The 21,460-nt window shown below is 43.4% G+C and overlaps 1 protein-coding gene across 22 annotated transcripts in view; it reads left to right on the top strand.

Moving 5' to 3' along the window:
• The window catches only part of ANK2 (ankyrin 2), a 239,340-nt gene that overhangs the window by 85,198 nt on the left and 132,682 nt on the right, over window positions 1-21,460 (top strand). For all 22 annotated transcript variants that reach the window (XM_054204194.1, XM_054204193.1, XM_054204189.1 and 19 more), the window contains exons 2-4: window positions 3,991-4,092; window positions 16,539-16,637; window positions 17,822-17,920. In XM_054204194.1, the coding sequence (XP_054060169.1) occupies window positions 3,991-4,092; window positions 16,539-16,637; window positions 17,822-17,920 (300 nt within the window). The remainder of the gene's footprint in view (window positions 1-3,990; window positions 4,093-16,538; window positions 16,638-17,821; window positions 17,921-21,460) is intronic.

Below are 21,460 nucleotides of genomic sequence, written 5' to 3'. Positions count from 1 at the left end.
GGAAGGCAACCAGAGGGAGGACAGAGGAACCAAAGAAGGGAAGGTTTCCGACTGTTTGAATAAAATATTAATTTCCATACCTCATTTAATTACCAAAATTCCCTGAGCTGTATGTTTCGAACACAGGCAAAATTCTGGCATTGCAATTAGCAGGAAAGAAGCTGAATCCACACCCTCTCAGTCATTTTTTTTTTTTTTTTTAAAAATCATATATTCACTCGATTGGTTCTTATGTTTTCTTACACAATTTCCCAAGACAAGATACTTATAAAGAACACGTTTGCGTTCTGCTGCGTGTGCGCTTAAGGTTCTAGAGATTTTTTTCGCCTTGTAGTTTATTTGCTCACAGCGCTCTGAAAATTCGCGTTTCTGGCTGAAATTATTGATCCGCAGCCAAAAGCTAAAGAAGAAAAGTTAAGCTAAGAGATAGGAGCTTTTAAGAAGCTTAAATAACACCAAATGTTTTTACATGCGATCTGCATACATGTGTAAAACTCCTTAAAAAAAAAAAAGTCTCAGGGACGTGTGCGTAGGAAGAGATGACGTGATACATATCGGACGGTGCAAAGGATTCTGGCTCCGTGTTTTCATCTTCTCTCTTGTAAAGAAAGTCTCTTCTAATGACGGTTTCTTGGCAGTTTGTCTTCACCAGTCGATAAACTAGTGAAGACCAACGCGCCGGCTTCTGTGCCACTGAAACGCGTCAGGAATTCAACTAAAAATCTACGTGTACGAGAACAAAATATTTCACGAGATGACGGAGTCAATCGGAAAAGCCCACAGATGAAAAGGCGGCGTTTCCTAGCATGGTAAGGCTGTGGAAAACTGCCGCTGTTGACCACTGGGACAGCTTTGTCAAAATGGATTTGAAATTGGGACGTGCTAAAGTGAGTAAATTGTTGAGACAGTAGAACTGACAAAAATGCTTTATGAAGACCTTGAAAAAACGGGGGAAAGGAGAAACTACTGATGACCTTCTGAAAAATCAGAATTGCCGGACAAAACCAGGAAAGAAAATACAGATATGAGCGCTCTTGACTTGTAAAACACAGGGTTGAATCTTTTGAGTATTTCAAGGGAGCGCTCGCTGCTACTTGTATGGGAATTTGTGTATGAAGCAGCTCAGTTGCTGATTTGTGTCCTTTTATTTGGGTGTTCAAGTTGGATTTAATGGAGAGCATTGTGCAAGTCTGTGAGAAACTATTTTGGAAAAGGAGAGGCCGGGGTTCGAAGAGATGGGTACAATTATATTAATCTAATATGAGGTGAGTATATATCCAGTGCCTAATTTGTCTCTAATATGACATTAGTGCACATTACAGTGAGAAAATTCATAAAAACCTGAAGATCCCGTAGGCTACGATTTTCAAAGGCACCTAAAGAAAGCATCAAGATCTCTTCGTGTTTCACTGGGATTTTAGCAGTTTTGCTCCTCTTTTAGTCACGATGAAGCCCTGTCGTTTCAGAGTGAGAACGTCCACAACGAGAGACGCCTCTGGAATAAAAGTGCCTGTAAGAGGGAGTTAATCTTGAAGAATTAACTCATAATAACTCTTCACGTAGACAAGAAGTTCGTATGCCGCACTCTGATCGATGTTCAGCTGTACGGGATGTGTCTTGAGGGTGATGTGCGTTGCAGTGATTTAATCTTGGGATAACAAAAGTATGAATCGGGGAAATGAGAATCTATTTTGGAAGCCCTGCTTTTGCGTCTTCTTAGCCAGAAATTAATGGGATACAGTCGGATGGTCTTAGCTACGGTCAGAGCTTCCAGCAGTAATTGAGACTTTAACATTTTTAGCCTTTCGCGTTGCTCTGCGGGAAAGAAAAACACGGGATGATTGATTCATCCCTAATAAAACAGGAGTTGTGGATGTTCATTTGTTGCATCATTCTTGCGTAACCTTTTAAAAGTATAAAAACAGATGACTGCGGTTTTGGCGCCGTAAATTATTGTAGAAGTAGTAAAGCATGGGAGAAACGGGGAAAAAGCAAGTAAAACGTGTGCCCTATCGAGAACAAAGATGCTTTTCCCATTAATTTCAAGAGTGTCTTGTTCTTGGTTAATGTTTTTACCCTGCCAGGTAATTTTTCAAGGACATTCAAACATTAAAATATAATTTTGTGTCTTTACGCGCGGATACGCGTCAGAGGAGAGACGGGGCACCACTGATAGCTCTCATTCGAAGGAAAAAAATGATCTTTTTCAAGTCACCATCGGAATCCGCTCCTGTGTCAAGGCTCGTCCAAACGCTCGCCTGGCCGAAGCCTTGGAGCTCCTCAAGTGTTCTGTCAACGGGAATTCCTGCGCTACCTTCCCCGTCTCCCCGCGGCCTCTTTGGAAAGATGCTCTGTTTTCTTAACAGTAAAAGATGTGGAAAATGCGCGTGCCGTTTGCCGAAGGGAATTTGAAAGGCAATATTTCTGTCTTGGCATGGAAGCGCGGTCATAAGAAGAATCGTTTTGATGACACCCATCTGTTGCGGATTAAAATAGGTTGGAATCGGGGATTGTGAAGGGAGTTAGTCCAGCGTGATAAGTAGGGTGACCGAAATAAACGTGTTGCGATGGATTGGGTGACTGAAATAAATTGCTTTATCCGTCAGGATTAATAAACTGAAAGGTGGGAGGCTTTTTAGGATATTCTCACAATGGGGAAGAAGGGTTTTTACCCTGTGTTTCGGACAGGGAGGTGAAATTAGATGAGAAACACGCTCAATCAGAGGTGTTCCAACGGAAGGCCGAGTGCTTGTCTGACGGCGTGCGCGTCCTCCTGCGCCTCTCCAATCCTATCCCCCCGCAAAAAAGGTTTTAGAGTTACGCATCTGCTTTTTTGAAGTTCACTCCTCCCCTCTTTATTTATTTTAAGTGTGAAAATTGTTAGTGTCTCTCTGTGCGTCCCCACCTGCTTGTCCTGTTTTAATCATCAAATCTGTCGCGCGACTTTGGTTTTTCCTCCCGCGGTCGCGTTAGCCGCCGATTTACCTGCGCGTAGTTCACGCGTGGGCGAGCGTCAAACTGCGCGCCGCTTTCCAATAGCCAGCGTAATTTCACGTTGTATTCGTAGGTAAAGGCAAGAGGGCTGACGCGTTCCACGCTGCCTTGCTTGGCAGTCCCTCCCGCAACCGAGCTGAAAAACGAGATTTGATTTTACTTTTTAACCTGTAAATGCTAATGGGGCTTTAAATGGGAAGGTATGAATGCAGGGGGTTGGGGAGTGAGCGTGTTTACAGCCTTATCCTGGATTTGGATGTTCGGGCTTGAGTACTTCGTCCGCTTTGTTTTATGGTTAGCTACGCTTCGGGGCTGCCCAGTTTTGGGGGAATTGTTTAGGGGTTTTTTTTTTCCCCTTTTAACGTGCCCTGCTTCTGTGTCACAGGTGGCAAAATAAAGCCATAGGGCTTTTTTTGGCTCTGGGAATGGTGTTTTTTCTCCAGTGCGTTGGTATGAATGTGCACTGTAGTCACGTAACTTCTTATGCCAAACGCAAATCCAAAGCCAACGTGTGTTTTCTTAAGTAGCGTAGCCGAAAACAGGATCGGTCAATGATTTTTCCAGAGTTTAAGTGTGTGTGTGTGTACATGTGTATACATATGTACGTTTGTGTATATATATGTATACATACACGTATATAAAACCCCTAGAAATCTATAGCCAGCAAGTTGATGCCTATTTTTTGCCTCGTTGCTAATATCAGTTACGATCGTTTCTGTGGTTTTTTTTTTTAATTTTATTTTTCTTTTTTTGCTTTGGTTCTGGCTAAATTTTGAACTTCAGCCACTGCTTTGCTCAGTCCGACAGGTCTGCGGTTCTTCTGGGCCCGAAGTATGCGTATGCTAATTAATGCAGATATAACGCCAAGTCAGTTTTCTTCGCGGTTTTATTCTCCTGCGGTGTGAAATGCGGAAACCTTTCCCTGGCGATGAAATTGGGCTCTCTTTTAAGCGGGAGCTAACGGCAGATTTTTTGTTCTTCTCTATCTTTTCACAGTCCGACAGCAATGCAAGCTTTCTCCGAGCTGCCCGAGCTGGCAATCTGGACAAAGTAGTGGAATACCTGAAAAGCGGAATCGACATTAACACATGTAATCAGGTAAGATATTTGAAGGGTAGAAGTTTGCCAGAGTGAGTTGCGAGAAACCCCCCTCAAAGCCGTTTTTTTTCCAGGCTGGCAACTTCACGTGGATGTTTTGATTCGCCTCAAAACATCGCTACGTTTTTAGTCTCGTTCTTCGGCGGCGTCTTTCTACGGGAAGCTGATAACGTCTATAAAATGGTGCTGCTTTTAGTAAAGCTTTGTGTAAGCCTTTTTGGGCTCCTCTTTCTTCCCGCCGTCCCGCGGGTAGGGATGCGTGGTAGTGAAGCATCTGTAATCGGAGATGAAGGTCTGTTTTGGTAGTCGAACGCTGGTGGTCCTGCTGTGGAAATCCCAGGTCTGATGGAAACAGTGAACGCTAAATATAGTTGTAGTCTTTGAAACATTACGGTTATGCGAAATAAAAGAGAAGTTCTAGTTGAGGAAGTTGTTCTGTAGTATTCTTCGGATACGGGCAAACGATAGGATAAAATAATCCCGGGTATCAAGCTGAAGGTTCTCTGGTCGGTTTCTTTCTAGAAGGCTCTGGTTTTAGGTGTCCTGAGGCATCTGCGTTCAACCCAGCCCACCTCGCTGCCGGTCCACTTGGGTTGGTGTTGCTGGGACGGCGAGGTGGAAGGAGACTGGGAAGCTGAGGCCCACCCGTTACCCAGTTTTATTTCCCATTCTGAGTGTCTCTTGTTCTTTTATGGTCTGGAGAAGCGAGACTATGCCAACGCTCACGTTTTTTTGCCCTGTTAGTTATTGCTGTTTATCGTCGCCGTTTATTAGTTGTAGTGAGGCCTGCCCATCTAATGGGTATTCCCCGCGTTAATGAGCGATGCCTTTCTCCCAAGGATGTGCGTTGCAAACGGGGGTTGAGGAACAATAGGTATTACAACAAACCGAGAGACGAGCAGTGAGATGCTGTGATTAATAAAGCCCACATCTTGCCAGCTGTCAGGTTGTGCGTTTGGTTTAGGCTTGTTGGTTTTGGGTTTTTTTTTATAAAGCTATTTTGAAGACCTCTTTTTCTGGCATCTCCGTAGGTGCTTACTTTAAAAGAAAGTTCTAAATTTCTTAATCGCAAACGTTTGACTGAAGGACAGCGTGGGGCGGCATCCCTGGCAGAGCCAAGGAAGAAGTTGAAAGCCACGTATGAAGAATGGTAGCCTTAGCTCACATGGGAAGACGTTCCTTGGAAGTTTTAAAGTGAGGTGTGCTGGAATAAATCAAAAAAGTTGAAGCTGGTAGAGACTAATTGTGTTTTTCAGGCAACAGTTGGCAAAGATGAATGCAGCAGTGCTTGAGTGGGTTTCAAAATTGAATTTCAAAACATTTGCCAGTCACCTAAAGACGTTTCTTGTAAATGTCGGGTTTTTTCCTATTCTGCGTATTATGTTTAAGCCCTGTAGCATGGGGACATTTTTAGAGCCTGGGGTTTCTATCATGCCTAGAGCAAGAGTTCCTTTCCAGGACACGTTCTCATTCATACGATGGTAATAGCACGAACTTAAAAAAAGAAATTATGGGTCTAAATTTCTAACAGCCTTTTTACTCTTCTTTAATAAACCATCCTGGCCCTGTTTGCAACATGTTGATATAAGTTGCTCTAAAATAAAGAAATACGGTCTGTGTTTTCAGTTTTATGCTTAGTTTTCAGGGCTTGGTCTCGATTCCCTTGCTCATTAAATTAACGTGAATGCTGGGGGAATGGGATAGCAATTGAATAATTCATGCCGAAGAGAGCAGATATTAGCGAAATAAATGGCTAAATCTGCACATTATCTGTGGATTTAAATAAGTTTTTTTTTTTATTCAGATCATTCAGTCAATATGTTAATAAACAAATTTTAGAACTAAAATACGATTTGCTTGCGTGCAATACCCTCTTAAAATTAGGTTTTTCAAATTTTTTTCTGTTTTGTGGTGGAAAGTATCATCCTAAGTATCGCTAAATAACCTAAAGGCAGAAAAATGACGGAAAGTATTTGCTTTACTAAAGAAGAGAATTCTGTTGCGAATCTAATCTTCCCCCTGTCAGTCGCGTTACTTTTATATTTGGATTTAATAAAAAAATAATTCCCTTTTTTGGCAAAGAATGTTTCCAGGTATAAGATGTTTGGAGCGTCTCTGTCCCTTGGGAAATGTCTAGGGATGGAATCTACTAGTACTGGGTAGTGGAAAAAATTGAAGTAAAAGATATTATTTTGGGTTTTGTATGGAGAAAACGCCCGTGTTGCCTTATCTCTTCTCATCGCTAGTCAGATTAAGATCAGAAATAATGAAGGTTTTCCTTACTGTGTCTAGGCGTTGAGCTGCTGGTTGCTGTGGACGTAGCTATTACAAATAAATCAAATATTTAGGAAATACAGCTGTGTTTATGTTTGGAATTAGTAAGGAAATTACATTAAGACTCCGTTAAGGTGTGACAGCTAATAACTTTTTTCTTTTTAACAACGAAGATGATAGGTACACCTCTCCCAAGTCACTTTTCTAACAGAAAGCTTGAGTTTGTTTCCTGCTCTGATACGAACGTGGGCTTTAAAAGCCATGGATTTCTTTGGTCGCAAAGAAACGCTACGAAAGCATGGGTTTTCTTTAGTAGCAAGAGCAACGATCCCCCGTGAAATTGTAAGTTTTCCTTTTTCTGAAAGGGTTTTAGCCGAGGCGTTGGGCAGCGTGCTCGGGAGCAGTACCCTGCCAGAGATCCTGAGGGCAGATTTCCCAGGCTCTGGAAGCTGGGTCGCAATTGCTGTATCTCTGAACCCTCGGGGAAGAAAAAACGGAACTTTTGTTTCCTTCTTCAATACCTGGAAGCCACTCGTATGAAAATTATTAGTACGTTGCTTCAGAAACCTGTAAGGGAATCACTTTGAAGGGGCGGAAAGAGTTTTTTCAAGGTAGTATTTATACAATCTTCTTCCTTCGGCTTAATGGCGGTATACCCTAAACCTTTTATTATAAGAAAAAGATTTGTACTTTTTTAACCAGCCTCTTTTGCGTTTTTCTGGTGCATCTTTGACTCCATTGGTTCAGTTCTACTGAAGACTTTCTTGGTCTGCTGGTTGCCTAAATCCTGCTTTGGCCTTCATAAAATTTTAGAAGGAATTTGTCGCAACCGCGTAGTTAGTGCGTGACCTCATATATCTTTGTGTATCGACAGGATGAGGGGGAACGGTTTTAAACTGAAAGAGGGGAGATTGAGATGAGATTGAGGAAGACATTCTTGGCGGTGAGGGCTGTGGGACACTGGCCCAGGTTGCCCAGAGAAGCTGTGGCTGCCCCATCCCTGGAGGGGTTCAAGGCCAGGTCAGACGGGGCTTGGAGCAGCCTGAGCTGGTGGGAGGTGTCCCTGCCCAGGGCAGGGGGTGGCACTTGGCTGGGCTTTAAGGTCCCTTCCAACCCAAACCGTTCTGTGATTCAGGGGGTTCTAAACCACTTCTTCATTTTGTAGTTCAAAGGCAGCAGGAGGAGGTTGAGTGCCAGTCTCTTCCCTTAGGAGCCGTTGCTGGAATTGTGAGGGAAACGTTTCACCGAGAGCAAATCCCATTCAAAATGTCCACTCGTAGTAGAAGGAGCGCTGGGCAGTCTGGACATTGTAGAGACATTATATAGTGGTTTATCACCCTGAACGCGGTACGGTCAGCCGATTGATTTTCCTTCGCCATCCCACACGAAGCGCCTGATCCCCTGTGACCCGAGGTGCGGAAGTCTGAGGTCTCCCTTGCTATTTTGGTGAGATCTCAGCCGGTAAGTAAACATAGAGTGGGTGGTATTTTTAGCTGACTAACAAACCTGTGTCCAAGCAGATTAAAATCTTGTAGCTCACTCGTATTAGCAATCCGATTCCGGTTAGCCCCGGGTAGTTTGAGAGTAGCCGTGGGGTTTTTTACCTTGTTTCAGAAAACCGTAAACTTAAATATGTTTTTATCGCTGGTCAATCTTATCTATAACGTAAGTTGGTTTGCATACTGTTATAAAAAGGTACTTAAATTTTCTGCTTAAAGTACTACCTCCCCTTTCAGGAAAGTTATTACTGCTGTAAAAATACACTGTTAAAGTTTCACCGTTGGTATGACTCTCTCACCGTGATGTGATAAAAAGTTTTATCTTGGCTCTTTTGTAAGTCTGTCGTAGAAATCCAATTGCTTTTGCTTCATAACTCAGGGAGCTACGTTTGCAACGCTTATTTCAGTGACTAGTGCCGTCAAATTTAACAGGACTGTAACCGTGACTTAAAATAAATATGCAAGTAAGTGTCTGCATCAGTCCTGAAAACCGGCTTGATATTCTAGTGAAATCAGTGGCATTTCTTTGCAGGAGGACATGAAAGCCCGGGCTGTCTGGTGTCCAACTCTCCCTTAACTCTTCGCCAGATTTAACCAAAATGACGACTAACTGGCCAACGGCTACGAATTCTGAAAGCAAAATCACTTAAAGCTTGTTTTTAAACAACATTAAAATCAGTAAATCAGTCAATAGAGAAGTCACGGACGCCGTGTTTTGTAACTTGTCCATCAGGAGATGGGCTAAAATTTGAGCGCAGCGTCTACATAGAAACTTTGAAGACTGTTCACCTCCATAGAGTACAGCGTGAGGTTCAGCTTGGTGGCAGCACGGATTATTCTGTTTGATTCCCAAGAGCTGGAGAGTCCAAGAGTCTGTTTGACTCCAAGGAAGGGCTGTAAAGAGGGAGAGTTCCTGGTAGAAAGATGCAGGTGTTCAAGGGAAATTTGGGAGCGGAGAAGACTCTGAACATCCCAGTTTGACCCCTGAGTCCTGGTTCCCCCTTCATCCATGCTCTACAGCTATTAGGTGGCTCCCAGGCTCCTTCTGGCATAAAGCAGGTGGTTTTCTCTGAGATGGGACCTGGGAGCGGTTCCGAGGGATGCTGGGTGCAGGGACCGCTCTCCTCACGCAGCAGGAAAAGCTTGCGCTTGGGGTCCTGCTGCTCCTCGGAGTCCCCCGGTGCATCCGAGCAAACCGTGATCCCGTAAGCCTTGTCTGAGGCCGTGAGCCACATTGTGCACAACTTAACCCGTGGCAAATTTAAAGAAAAAAAAATAGAAATCCCTCTTTATTAATAGCCTGTGGTACAGAATTCATATTATTTCATGAATTTTCGCCCAGAGAAAACAAACACGTGGACGCTGTGTCTTCGGGACATGGTCCCACCACGTGGGACCAAGAGAAGAGAGTGGGCAGGAGGTGGGGTGGGGTGGCCCAGGCTGCTGTAGGGAGAACCTCGCAAGGTCTCACAAGTCCTTAATTCTGTGGACAATGAGCTACGTGTTCAATTTTAAGCCTACGTTAATTTTAATTTAAGTATGCAGCTGAGGGCTAGTCTCAAGAAGGCTGTTTTCCTGAACTGGAGCTTTATACTGTCCAAGTGTTATCTATACCACCAAGAAAGCCTCCATAAAATTCCTTGCTCCTTTTTTGATACTTATACACTGATGTTCAGACTGGAAAAAACGTCAAAGCTGATTAAAAACCCCACAGTTGTGGCCATTTTTTGTTTTTGGAAAAAAAAAAAAAAAAAGAGTATATGGAAGAACAAGAAATGAAATAATCTAAAATATTTTGAGACGTTACCTTCTTGCTGAAGAAAAGCTGCCGATGATTAGAGTAGGCACGTGGAAGTTAGGACACAGACACGAGAGCAGTTCTGTTGTCTGTGCCAAGGAATTTAATGGTGAGCAGGGTAAGAACTGGGGCTTTCCCTCTGCTACTTACTGAAAACATGTAAGAAGAATCTTGTCTTACCATCTAGAAGGAAGTTTCCATTAAAAGACCTGCCGTCAAGAAAAAAATGTGCCGAGTTACATGGGACGCAACCTGGCAAACGTCAAGTTCCCTGGTCAGGAGAGAGTAAATCGAGACGCAAGTTCTTATGTTCAAATAGGTCGAGCAAATTTTATGTCTTGATTATAAGCACCAGTATTAGCAAAAAGGAATCACCCCCGGGACAGAGCACGGTGGGATTTTTTGGTGTTCGTATTCTGCGGGAGGGATATGTCTAGGGTCGCTGCAAACTTATCTTCCGGGAAAAAGCGCTTCCCACGTGCAGCTGGCCGGCAGAGCTCTTGCCCTGTGTAGGTGAAATGGGAGCCAGATAAATGCAACCGGCAGAATAGATGCCGCGTAATTTCCAAGTGGCTTGAAATAGATGAAGCGTTCCCGGGTGATCGATGGGCGACTCTCAAGAGTCTGCAGGTTTGCACCACGGTTAAGATCAAAGCTGGGCTTAAACCTGTATTTTTTAGGGTTAAAAAAAAAAGTAGTTGACTAAAATAGGAAAATCCCATATTAATGGGATTTTAATTAAGTAATTTTACCTGGCATCTGGGTTGAGTTAACTCAGGAGTATTCTAGGCTGTATGAAGTGTTTTGAGCTCTTGACAAACAGCACCAAACAAAAAATGCTAAAGTAACCCCTTTAGGTCTACGAATAAAATTAATCTCGAACTTGGATTGTCTCAGCCCCATTAGCCAGGAGAAAATTCTCGCCGTGCACTGGCTAGTCTGGTACGTGAAGACATCGATTACTCTGCGGGAGTTCCCAAGTAAAACTAACGAGCTGAGATGGGCATCCTACGCCGTCGTCAGGACCAGCGAGCCCCATTTCATAGCCTTCGCCATCCGCTGAAGCTTCATCTTCTTGCAAACTCCCAGTTCTGGTGCCATATAAAATTGCTCCCAAAGCTTTTTGGTAACGAAGACCCTCAGCTTCCGTTGATTAAGCACCACTGATGTATTGTAGATTTTACTAGGAGTGGACTCCTCTTCTAGAGGTTGGGGATAGCGATCAAGCCACCGTAGCTGCCTCTGCAGCCTTAGAGTTCCTTCTCCTCCTCCTCCTCCTTGGGGTCTGAATTGGGGTGTCTACGTGGTTGTGCGTCTCAGGGGAAAAGCTAACAGACTCTGTGCCAAACACAGGGGCTGTGTTTTATTTTTAAGAGCGAGATATCTGAACGCTCTTCCAAAAATGAAGCCTTGTGTATGCAGGATATTTTTTTTTTCTTGGTATAATGCTATTTTTAGATTAGATCCCATCTCGGGAAACAGTACATAATGTTAAGAGTAGCAGAGATAACACGAGAAGATGCTTTCTTCAGTTTTACGTTGGTTTCTCAGATCCCAAGTTTTCAGAGAGATCTGTCTTTATAGATACTCAAGGTGTTTCGCAAATTTAACTGTTTCCAAAATCTGATGGAACTTAATGTTTCTGGAGATACTGAATACAGGGCTTAATTACAGTTATTAATATAGTTATGTAGTTAATAATTAGTTGTTACTTCTATATGTTTGTTGGAGGCTGCATTCATATCCAGTTAAATTATTATGGAATTCCTTACTTTAATCTGAATTCAAGCACCATCGTCTCTTCTGAAAATCTTAAATCCTTTCTATTTCTTTATTTCTGGAGAGAGTTTGAAATGTCAGGGGATGAAATTTCCCTGTTTTAAAAACAGTTACTTTGAAAAAGTCTAATTACTGGTGTCTTATGGGATGAAAAACTGATAGCCATCGGAAATCTCTGATTCCTTTCAAGCTATTTTCCTTATGTTACAAAAGTAGTTATTTTGGGACGCGGTTGCTATTTCTGGTTAATGTAGCAAGAGAAGACAACTTGCTTCTGGAGCAACGTTCAAAATGTTGACTAGCAAAATGAACTTTGATTTTACAGGATGCATTTGTGAGCCCGTAGTTCTAGCAGAAGTTAGACCCAAAAATCTGATAAGCCCGAGGGTTCATCAGCTGTTTGCCGTGTTTCGAACGAAAAGTGGTAAAATCAAGAGGCGCAACGTGAAGTAACGTTTCCCCATCTTGTCTTTGGAGGCTTGTCAGCGTTCATGGTGATGGAGTTACTTTCTTGGAAGGAAGGATCTGATGGATTTTGGTATTTGTTTTGAAGAAGATTTCTGCGTTCACAAGGATGATACCTTGAACAGAACAGGATTCAAATATTAGGTAGTTTGGGGGGGGCCTCCAGCCCCAAGGCTCTTCAAAACTTAGATCTGTTTGGCTTTTGCTCTCGTTCTGTTGGCTTCTTCATAGTCTGGTTGGTGTCCTTATTGCTTCGGTTACAGTGAGGCAGAGCACCAGCTATTAATTAGTCCCTCATTGAGCCCAAACGGAAAGCAGCAAACGCTCCCAGCAATGCTAACTATGGACTGAAGCAGCACTGCAGCCATAACGAGGGCGACACTATCATGCGTGGATGTCACCCAGTAGGTTAATTCAGTTTCATAAATCCGTAGGCTGCAAAGCGACATAAAGGGAGAATTTTCATCATCTGAAATCATTTTTCTTCTTTCAACCGTCCGCTTTGTTTCTTTGTGATATTTTGGGGAAGAACTTCAGCCAACCTTCCGACTTGAGAAGGCCGTGCCCGACTCTCCGATGTGCCCTTTCCCGAATCCCTCTCGAGAAGAGGTTGACCACGTGCACTTTTTACTTCCCCGAGAGATTTATTCAGAGGAGAGAATTTGCAGCAAACTTAGCCTGACATCAGTTAAAGAGATGGAGAAAAGTACTTGACTTTTAACAAAGGCTATGATATTGCTTTTTAGTCTCGGCCTCTGCTGATGAGTGCGGCCGCCTTCTTAACTCTGGCAAAGCGTGTAAAGGAGTTAGTCACAAGGGCTTTTTAAATGTTTAATTTTCATTGTGTTTGTAACTTAGGCTTTGCTATTGGCCTGCTAGTGTGTGTGTGTATATATCTATATATAAACCTGTGAATACAGCATCAGCGGAAGGAACTTGGTAAAAGTGCATCGCATTTCGTGCTTCAAGCGAGTGTCGAAACATTAAAAAAAAAACCCCATAGATTTTTGTATTGTTTTATTTTTGTTGACTTCCCTGATTTTTTTTTTCTGTAGCGTGCTCAAATGCCATCCTCGCCTTGTGCGGCAAAGGCAAGAGTAATTGGAAACTCAAATGTTGGGCAAACCTTCCTGGAAAATGTTGCATCCCAACTTCCATCAGTGCCGATGGGAGTTTTAAGGGGTCATATATAAATAAAGCATGTACAAATATAGCGTAAAGGAAAGAGGAGGGTTAATTTTGGTAAGTTGGCATTCTTGCTTCCTGATGTTCTTAAAGATATTGAGTACTTAATGAATACCTTCAAACTTCTAGGGAAGTTTACTTTGAGGACAGGAGAAGCAGATGCCCCTCTGGTAGCAGTGCTGGCTTCAGGGATTTAAAATGTTCTTTGAACTACAGGTGGATCTGATGCTCTGCCAAGAAGGTGCCTTTCGGTGGGGTCAGTGTGCTTTGGCATAGCAGGGTTAGGTTTGGCAGGAATAAGATAAGCCGTTATTGTTGTTGGACGTCACAGCGATACGGGTGATGTCCCAGAAGGACTAAATGGCACAGCAGAACCGGGCAGCGGCTGAAGAACTTCCATTCCCTGAGGATCGCTCCATGAGGCAACTGAATTCAAAGGCAGAAGAAGCGTGGACTTCCTTGGGCGATTCTTTGGCAATAGCGGTGAGACTTAGCTGGGGGGGAAGAGTGGCTGATTTTCGGTAGGCTTAGAAAAGGTTGGCGATTTCTGTGACGTACAAGAAATCTGTGGTGAAAATACGCAGGGTGACACCATAATAAGTGCTGTGAGCAGTAGGGGTATGTGTGCGTGTTTGTAGCGCTCTACGGGATACGAAGTGTTGACGCTTCTAGCTCAGTGGTGGAGGAGGAAAAGAACGGAGGAGTCAGCTCTGCGAGGAAACGCTTGAAGAACCAAGCTTGGAAGGCTTAGTGCTCTGGTCTTTTATGAAAGAATTACAAATGAACCTCTAAAAGAAAGGTAGTTGTGGTGTACGTAGGCTCGTAGTCTCTGTGCTGTGCGGTTTTGCTTAGCAGACAACTAATTTCATCTCCCCACCCACCACTTTTTGGTAGCCATGGGAGAGGAAAAGGGCAGTGCCAGAAACCTTTGTTGTTCTAAAATACAAGAAACCCGTCGGCAGGAGCGGAGGAGTTGCGTTGATTAAATCTGAGCTTCCGTCGTCATAAGTAGCAGGGGTCAACCACGTGGGCTGGGAAATAATTACAGCATCGGTTCTGATTATGGAGGAACAAAGCTTGCTTTAAAGCTTTGGTCGTGCTGGCCCTCAACATTTAAAGTGCTTCTGCTACTGCTCGCCCCGGCTTATTTTATTTAAGGAAGTACGGAATTGGAATGGGTACAGTAGGAACTGTATTTAGGTTGTAGTTTTCTTTCTATAACCTTTTTCCTGGACATCACGTTTTCATTTTGCTTATGTTTTAATGACTAAAAAAAGGCGTATGTCACAAGGAAACTCACATAATCTGTGCGACAATATTTGCTTTCAGGCTGCTTAGTGCAGGTATTTTAAGAGATTGCTGCTAATTAAGCACGGGGAGAGGCCTTGCTTTCTCCATCCTCGGGCACATGGTAAACTGAAAAAGAAGCTCGTCCTCAACTTTTTGCGTTCAGAGAGGCGCGCGTGCGCGATTCCTGTGGGCCATGCAACGTTGCAGTGCCTCTGCTGTTGGTGGACTTGAGTCTGCTCGCGGAGAGTGAAAGAGGTTAATAACGTGTCATAGCGATGCAGCAGCTGCGTAAGGAGTCAACGTTAGTGCTCCTGCTCTCGCAGAAAGCGTTGATGGCTGAATCCGCGAGATTGGATATGAGAGGAGGTCTTTGTTCTCCAACAACGAGGAGAACGCTGTGTGTTTCTCCACAAAACACCGTTTCCAAGCTTTCATCCGCTGTAGGTAGTAATTATGGTTGTTTGGCACTCAGCTCAGGTTAAAGAACAAGGAAGATTAGAGCATTCTGAAATGTTTTCAGCCTGCAGAGAATTCACTGATGTGTACGGCGTTCCTCATCTTGATGACTGTGGTCAACCTCACCACGTAATTTTGGCCGAGGGTTTGTCCTTGACCCAGGGACTGCTGCCGCCCCCGGGCTCTGCAGCTGGGGCGTAAGAGTGTTCCTCTGGAATAAGGAAGGTCTGATTGCCGCTGCTTTACGGGCAAAATGGGATTTGACACCACAGTTCTCATTCACGTTTCCTAACTCCCAGGCCGCGTAAGGGCCTTCCTCTTCTTTTGGCAGCTTGTGAACGTAGCCTTCCTTCAGTTCCTCGCTTTTCTCATCGCTGCACTTCTGAATTTGCCCCCCCCACCCCCCGAAACCTGCCTGTGCTGCTTTACGTGAAGGTAGAATTAAATGGAGTTACTTCAGAAACGTGTTCGGATTGCTGGGTCTGCAGCCGTTGGACCCGCTCCCATTCAATGCCTCCTGTGAAGCGTTAAGGGCTTTGAAATCCTACTGGGAATTACGGGCTCGCACTGCCTCTGTGGATGGACAAACAGAAGGCCAGAAAGCTGCTTGTTTATTTCGCCATTTAAACGGCTCCGAACTGCTTAGAGAGGAGTAAAGCCGTAAAACTTAACGCAGCACTCAATTTGCCGCGAGTCGCTCGAATACCGGAGGGTGGCTTGTGACGCTTGCAATATGGAAACAGGAGAATGCTGGAGGGCAGTGGCAGTATCTGTTCTGTCACCTGCCTGGTGTACTGTGAAAAATACCGTCGGAATGGGAAAAATAGGCTGGCGATTCAGTTACAATGGGCTGTCATTTTCTATTTTTCCATCGGGTGGGACAGGGATGCTAGGAAGAGGAAGATATGGTTTCCACAGCTGGAATTTATACGAGATAAAGGATCTTCTTCCTATTTAATGTGAAAAGGATTTAGGCGCTTTCTTACGTGGCCTTTTTTTTTTTTTTTTTTTTTTTAAATCCCAGCTCTTATTTTATTAATTCCCTTTTCCTTTTTGAACGAGGTTACAAAACCTCCAAGTTTAGTGAAGGCTCGCTCATCAGAAACCAGCGGAGCCAAGGGTCGATATAATTTACAAGCCACGTGTGCGATCAACGACCATTTTGGTCTACTTGTGCTTTTGCTTTTCTGTTTGATACCGGTTATCCCGGAGGAGAGTCCGGGGTTCAGGACATCTGCATCAGCCCGGAATAATCCTGATGGAACAGGCACATCCCGCATAAATTTGTCTAATTCCTGTGATTTCTCTGTGCTGATAATACCTCCGTGGGGCTAGATAAAAGTTATAGAGAAGGCAGATACGCACTCAAATTTTGAAATAATGGGCTCTGTGGAGTTGCCCAAGGTTAGTAGTCTGGGAAAACGTGAAACTGTTGGAAAGGAAGGAATCTCTTATGAATACTTGCAAAATAGGGTTTGTTTTGATGTCTTTGTTGCTATGACAAAAAATGTTATTGGAGAAGTTTGCCACACAGCCCCTTGGCTTAAATAGCCAAGTCCAAAATATCTGACTTATGTAGACAGTCAGCTAAGAGACGTAACAGGATTCCAGCTACTAATCTCCTCCTTACACCAGGGTAGGGTAGGAATGTGTGTCTTCCGACCTGATATTTGTAATTGATATGGTCCTTGTGCTTGCAGAATGGACTCAACGCTCTGCACCTGGCGGCTAAAGAAGGCCACGTGGGACTGGTACAAGAATTATTGGAAAGAGGGTCGGCTGTGGATTCTGCCACCAAGGTAATTCGTGCGCGTCTGTTCAGTTTATTCACAAAAAGACGAAAGTCAAATACGCGGGAGAAATTTAGAGGGGGAAAAAGAAAAAAAATCAAAGTGCAAAAATCATATAATAATCTAAATCCCTCGCTGATGTTTTAAATGTTATTTCTGCTGTGGCCGGCGAGTCTATGTTCTTTGCTGAAGCTCATCTGTAGTAAATGAAGAGGGAAAGATAATTTGTACAGTCTGTTTACAGGGGAAGCATTAAAAGGTTTTAGCAATGCCAGATTTTTCATTATTTCCAACGACAGCTCCCCGTTAGAGCGCGAATATAGCTCAAACTAGTAGATCCCCCCCCCCCCCCCCCCCCCCCAAACCTGTGAAAATTGGTAATTGACTGTGTGGTAGCCAGAGCCTTTTGACTCGAGGGCACGATGGAGAAAACACCTGTGTGATAGGTTGTTTTGCCTTCAGCCTTTGCACGATCAGGCACGTGCGTACGTCCGGAACATCCCATCGGTGGGTTATTTCCCTCTGGGTGGAAAATTCCTTGTGACGGGCCAGGTTTGTTTGACGAGTGTCCAGGTTGGCTGTCTCTGCTCAGCTTTTGGTTACCACCGCTGTGTCCCTGCGACACTCTCCTATTTTTTATGATTTCTGACGCACAGGATCTCCATCAAGGTTATCACTCAGAGAGCTTCTTGCTGAACTTGTGTTTTCCATCACTTGATGGAAAACCAGAAGTTTCCTCTTTCAAAAACATCTTGATTTCCCCCCACAGCAAAGCTGTTGTTAAGAACCACCGGGTTCTAGATGGGACTCTAGGGTTTTATTCTGGTTTTGCGAACCTCGATTCTTTAATAAAGCCATTAAAATATTGCTCCCAGGATGAGAGATTGGCCTGGAAATCTCGCTCTCTGGACCTGAATGAAAAAACCTGTTAGCCTGTACTCAGCTTTACCTAGAAGTTTGTCCCATGCCCCAATCCCGTACCGTAATTCCACTCAAAAGTTATGGTAGGATGCGTTAGTGTTACGCGACCACTCAAGAAATCTTCATGGCTGCGACCACTATTCTGTCCCCTGTGATGTTTGTAAACGATAAGGTAAAATTGTACTCAAAAAATGAGTGTTATAAAGAACTGCAGGATGGAATTATTGCTGAAGAAGGGTGATGTCTTTCATTTTTTCCCCTCCCTATAACAGAAAGGGAATACAGCCCTGCACATTGCGTCCCTAGCAGGACAAGCTGAAGTTGTCAAAGTTCTGGTTAAGGAAGGAGCCAATATTAATGCACAATCTCAGGTATGATGCTATTTTCTTTTCTCTCTTCTAAAACTTATTTGGTGAGATTTTACAAGACAGATCTGAGATGTTAGTGATTCCAAACCTGACAAATCAATCAAGTTGAGGCTTCCGTAGCATTCTCTGGTAAGTAGAATACAAGTAAATGATAAATGTTAAGTCGTTATGTACTCATTGTGTAATACAGGAACTCGCATCGTTGTTGACTGGCATTCCTAGGAATTTAGGAATGCCGAGTGTGCTTTAATAAATTGTTTCAGAAATTTTTCCAAGTGTAGAAATATTACATCGTATCATGTGTTTGAGTTGAATTTGGTGAGCAGCAACAAAGAAGATTAATTTCTCAAAGACTTGATTTTTACAGTTGCTTTTCGCGGTTATTTGTTGGCTAAAAATTTGCAGGTAGCTAACTCCGGGCTTCTGAACTCATCCTTCATGTCATCAGAAAGAATCTAAATAAAAAGTTTGGAATGTACATTTGAACGGGGGATACCCTCCGTGGCCTGGCAGGCAACCCAACTGTAAAACCAGCCTGGTTCTTTCCACTGACGTGAAGCTTGTCTGCTCTCCCAAAACCCACCAGAGGTGGTGATGTTGCCGAGACCGACCGACGGCCGGTTCTTCTCTCCCTGGTTCGGGGGAGGCTGTAGAGGCAGCTGCCTCCTGTGATTTCAGAGCCGTAAACAAGATGTGCTAAATTTGCGGTGAACGTAGCACAAACGAGCCAGATCGGTTTGTTTTCCGAGCTAACTATCCCTATCTCCTCTGCCCTATCAGCGCCATAGATTAATTGACCAAGTTAACCAAACACCTGTTTGAGATACCTGTTTCCTCTGTTTAGGATTTGGAACAATTTACCAAATAAATAATTTGATCAATGTTTGTAAATGCTACCTTAACCGTAGTTAGGCAGACTGTTCCGTTCTTCGCGTCTGTAGCTAGGAAGAACCGAACCAATGGTATAAACAGGGACTATATATGATAAAGGAACGTCATCTTTCTGAAGTGTTCAGTCAGCTTGTGACATTCTTAAGGTAAATCATCGAGCTAACCACCGGTGTTCAGATTGAGTCCTAGTGCGTCATGCGGTGACCACAAATACCATTCTTGCAGCAACAGTGTAAGCTAAGATGATGCGAAAACCAAGTCGCGCGTCAGGGGCAGATTAATTTCAAATTAAATTTGCCCGGCGCTTACTGTCTGTAGGCAAGATAATGGCCCTTAGCTTGATCTCGCTGGGGCACGTGAGCCAGAACAAGAGGAGAGTGATCTGATTTAACAGTGCAGCGAGGAACTACCTCGGTTGAAGACAGTTTCAAGAAGCTGGGTCAGTAGGAGATGCTCTTCTCAGCCCTCTTCTCAAGCATGTTCCCTGATCATTAGGAACACAGACAAGCTTGTAAAAGGTTTTGATTTGTCAGAGCCCATCCTAAGTCTGCCTAAGTCCACATCTTGCTCGCCCGTAGCTGGGAAACTGGGACCTGGAGGGGTTTTTTTTGCTGTTTGATGTTACAAACTTACGGTGGACAGTGTAAAGTAAGTAGAGGGCAGGAGAGGAACAAATAGGTTTATAAAATGAAGATGTTCGTCTGTACTTTCATTACGTTTTAAGACAAGAGAGAGAAACGGGAAAGATCTTTAAGCTGCCTGACTCTGAGATTTTTTTTAAAATATTGTCTTTATTATGCTTTTTGCCCCAAAGTGACTGCTAAAGAGCTTTCGCAGGACAACTGATGGCCAGTTACTCCCCACGCTCTACTTCCATTAAAGATAAGACATGTTGTAATTCCATTGCTCAAAAAATTAGCAAGCTCCTTTCATAATGACCTAACTGGATGATTTCTTCAAACATTTATCAGCCCTTTCATGTGCATAAGAAGATAAAGTAACGTCTTTAATGTTAGGACTTTGAGCATGGTAAGAGAAATAATAGTAAAAATGATACTTTCACGAAGCGTTATCCCTCAAAAAGTCTTCACAAAGGCTCTTCTTTATGCTGGAAAAATAAATGAAGTTTTCTAAATTAAAAAAAATAATAAATTCTATCAGAATTGGGAATTGTTTCCACGGGTATTTTGTACAGTGTTCTAGCCTTAAACGTGTTTGTTGTTAGCACTGGCTCCTCTGTGTAACGTACGCAGACCTGTTAACCGGCGTTTCCTACTTGAATGAATTGACTGAATCTGATGGAGGATACTCCCCGCCCGCCCCAGCGCTGCTCACTGGTTGCCTCCAGACAGGATGAATTCAAACCGCTGGGGTATATACGTCCTGGAGTTGTGCCACGTTGTCTGAATTAAACAAGTCCCGTTGACTTGGATGGCGGGGGGCGGTGAGTCCTTCACCCAGCGTGGTCCGGCTGTGGGGACCTCTGGGTTGGGTCTTTCTCTCCTGCTGCTCTTTGCCAGAAGAGATGGATCCAGAGCAGCTTCAGGCGGGAGGAGATGTTCAGACCCTCATGAATAAGTTGCCAATATGATGTGTGGAAAGGACGTGGGGTTTTTTTATTATTTTTTTTATTTTAGTCAGGGCTCTGAGCAAACTCCTAAGAATTTGGTTCCAATACTCATTCACCAGCAGCTTCCTTTGGAAGATTAAATAAAAAAGTAATTTTTCCGTGCCCCGTGAATGGAATGAGGATCGTGAATGCCGCCTTTCTGCTCAAGATTGCATTGACATGCTCAAGAATCCCATGTGTCATAGAAAATAAATAAGTTAGCAAAAAAGAGAGAAGAAAAACAGAAACTTCAAAAGTAATAAAGAAGATAGACGTGCTTTACGGTAAAAGACGGAGAAAGGTTCAAGCATACCTAACTACAGCTGGTCAAAAAAGAAAAATAGCAAGTTATATAGAAGAAGGAAGAGAGAATGGCTGAACAGAATATGCTTGAATACTCAAATACTAAGGTTTTTTTGGTCAGGAAGTACGCCATTGATGAAAAGGTGAAGAGAAAGAAAAATCGTTATCAGGAAAGAGCTTAATTGAGAAAGCCAGAATTGAACAAAAATACATATTAAAGATAACTTTGAATAAAAAAAGTGAGAAATTACGACTGAAATGCTCAGTTTCTCTTAGGTTTTTTTCTCAATTCCGTTTGTAAAAATAGATGCTGTATTGTCACTCGTAAATCTTTTGCGAACAGTTGTCGGTATTGGGGGTATATTACATCCTCGCCTTGGTATCTCTGTTATTTCACACTTTATTTTTTTTAGGCCCCTGCTAAATGCCATTTGCTGGAAGGGATTTAACGCCAGTGCCGTTACTCGCGTTGCCCCATAACTTCCTCTGTACAGAACTTGGTGTCCGTCAAGGTCACTCTCGTTTCCAGTGATGACAATTTGCCATAGTGACAAAATTTCTTCCCTGACAATGGATCTGATAGATAAAAGAATATTCTCAACTCCAGCTCGTTCAATTTACTGTTTTTCCTTTCCTTTCTCCATTAAATGGCATAAAAGCACTGGCCTTTCTCACAACTCACCACTGGTGACATCCGAAACTCCACACCGATCTCCCTCTTCCTTCCAACAGCGCAATAA

The sequence above is a fragment of the Rissa tridactyla genome, chromosome 5 (genome assembly GCF_028500815.1).
Source record: "Rissa tridactyla isolate bRisTri1 chromosome 5, bRisTri1.patW.cur.20221130, whole genome shotgun sequence".
NCBI classification, from domain to species: domain Eukaryota; kingdom Metazoa; phylum Chordata; class Aves; order Charadriiformes; family Laridae; genus Rissa; species Rissa tridactyla.
The sequence above is the reverse complement of the archived record's forward strand: the minus strand, read 5'-3'. Positions and strand labels throughout refer to the sequence as shown.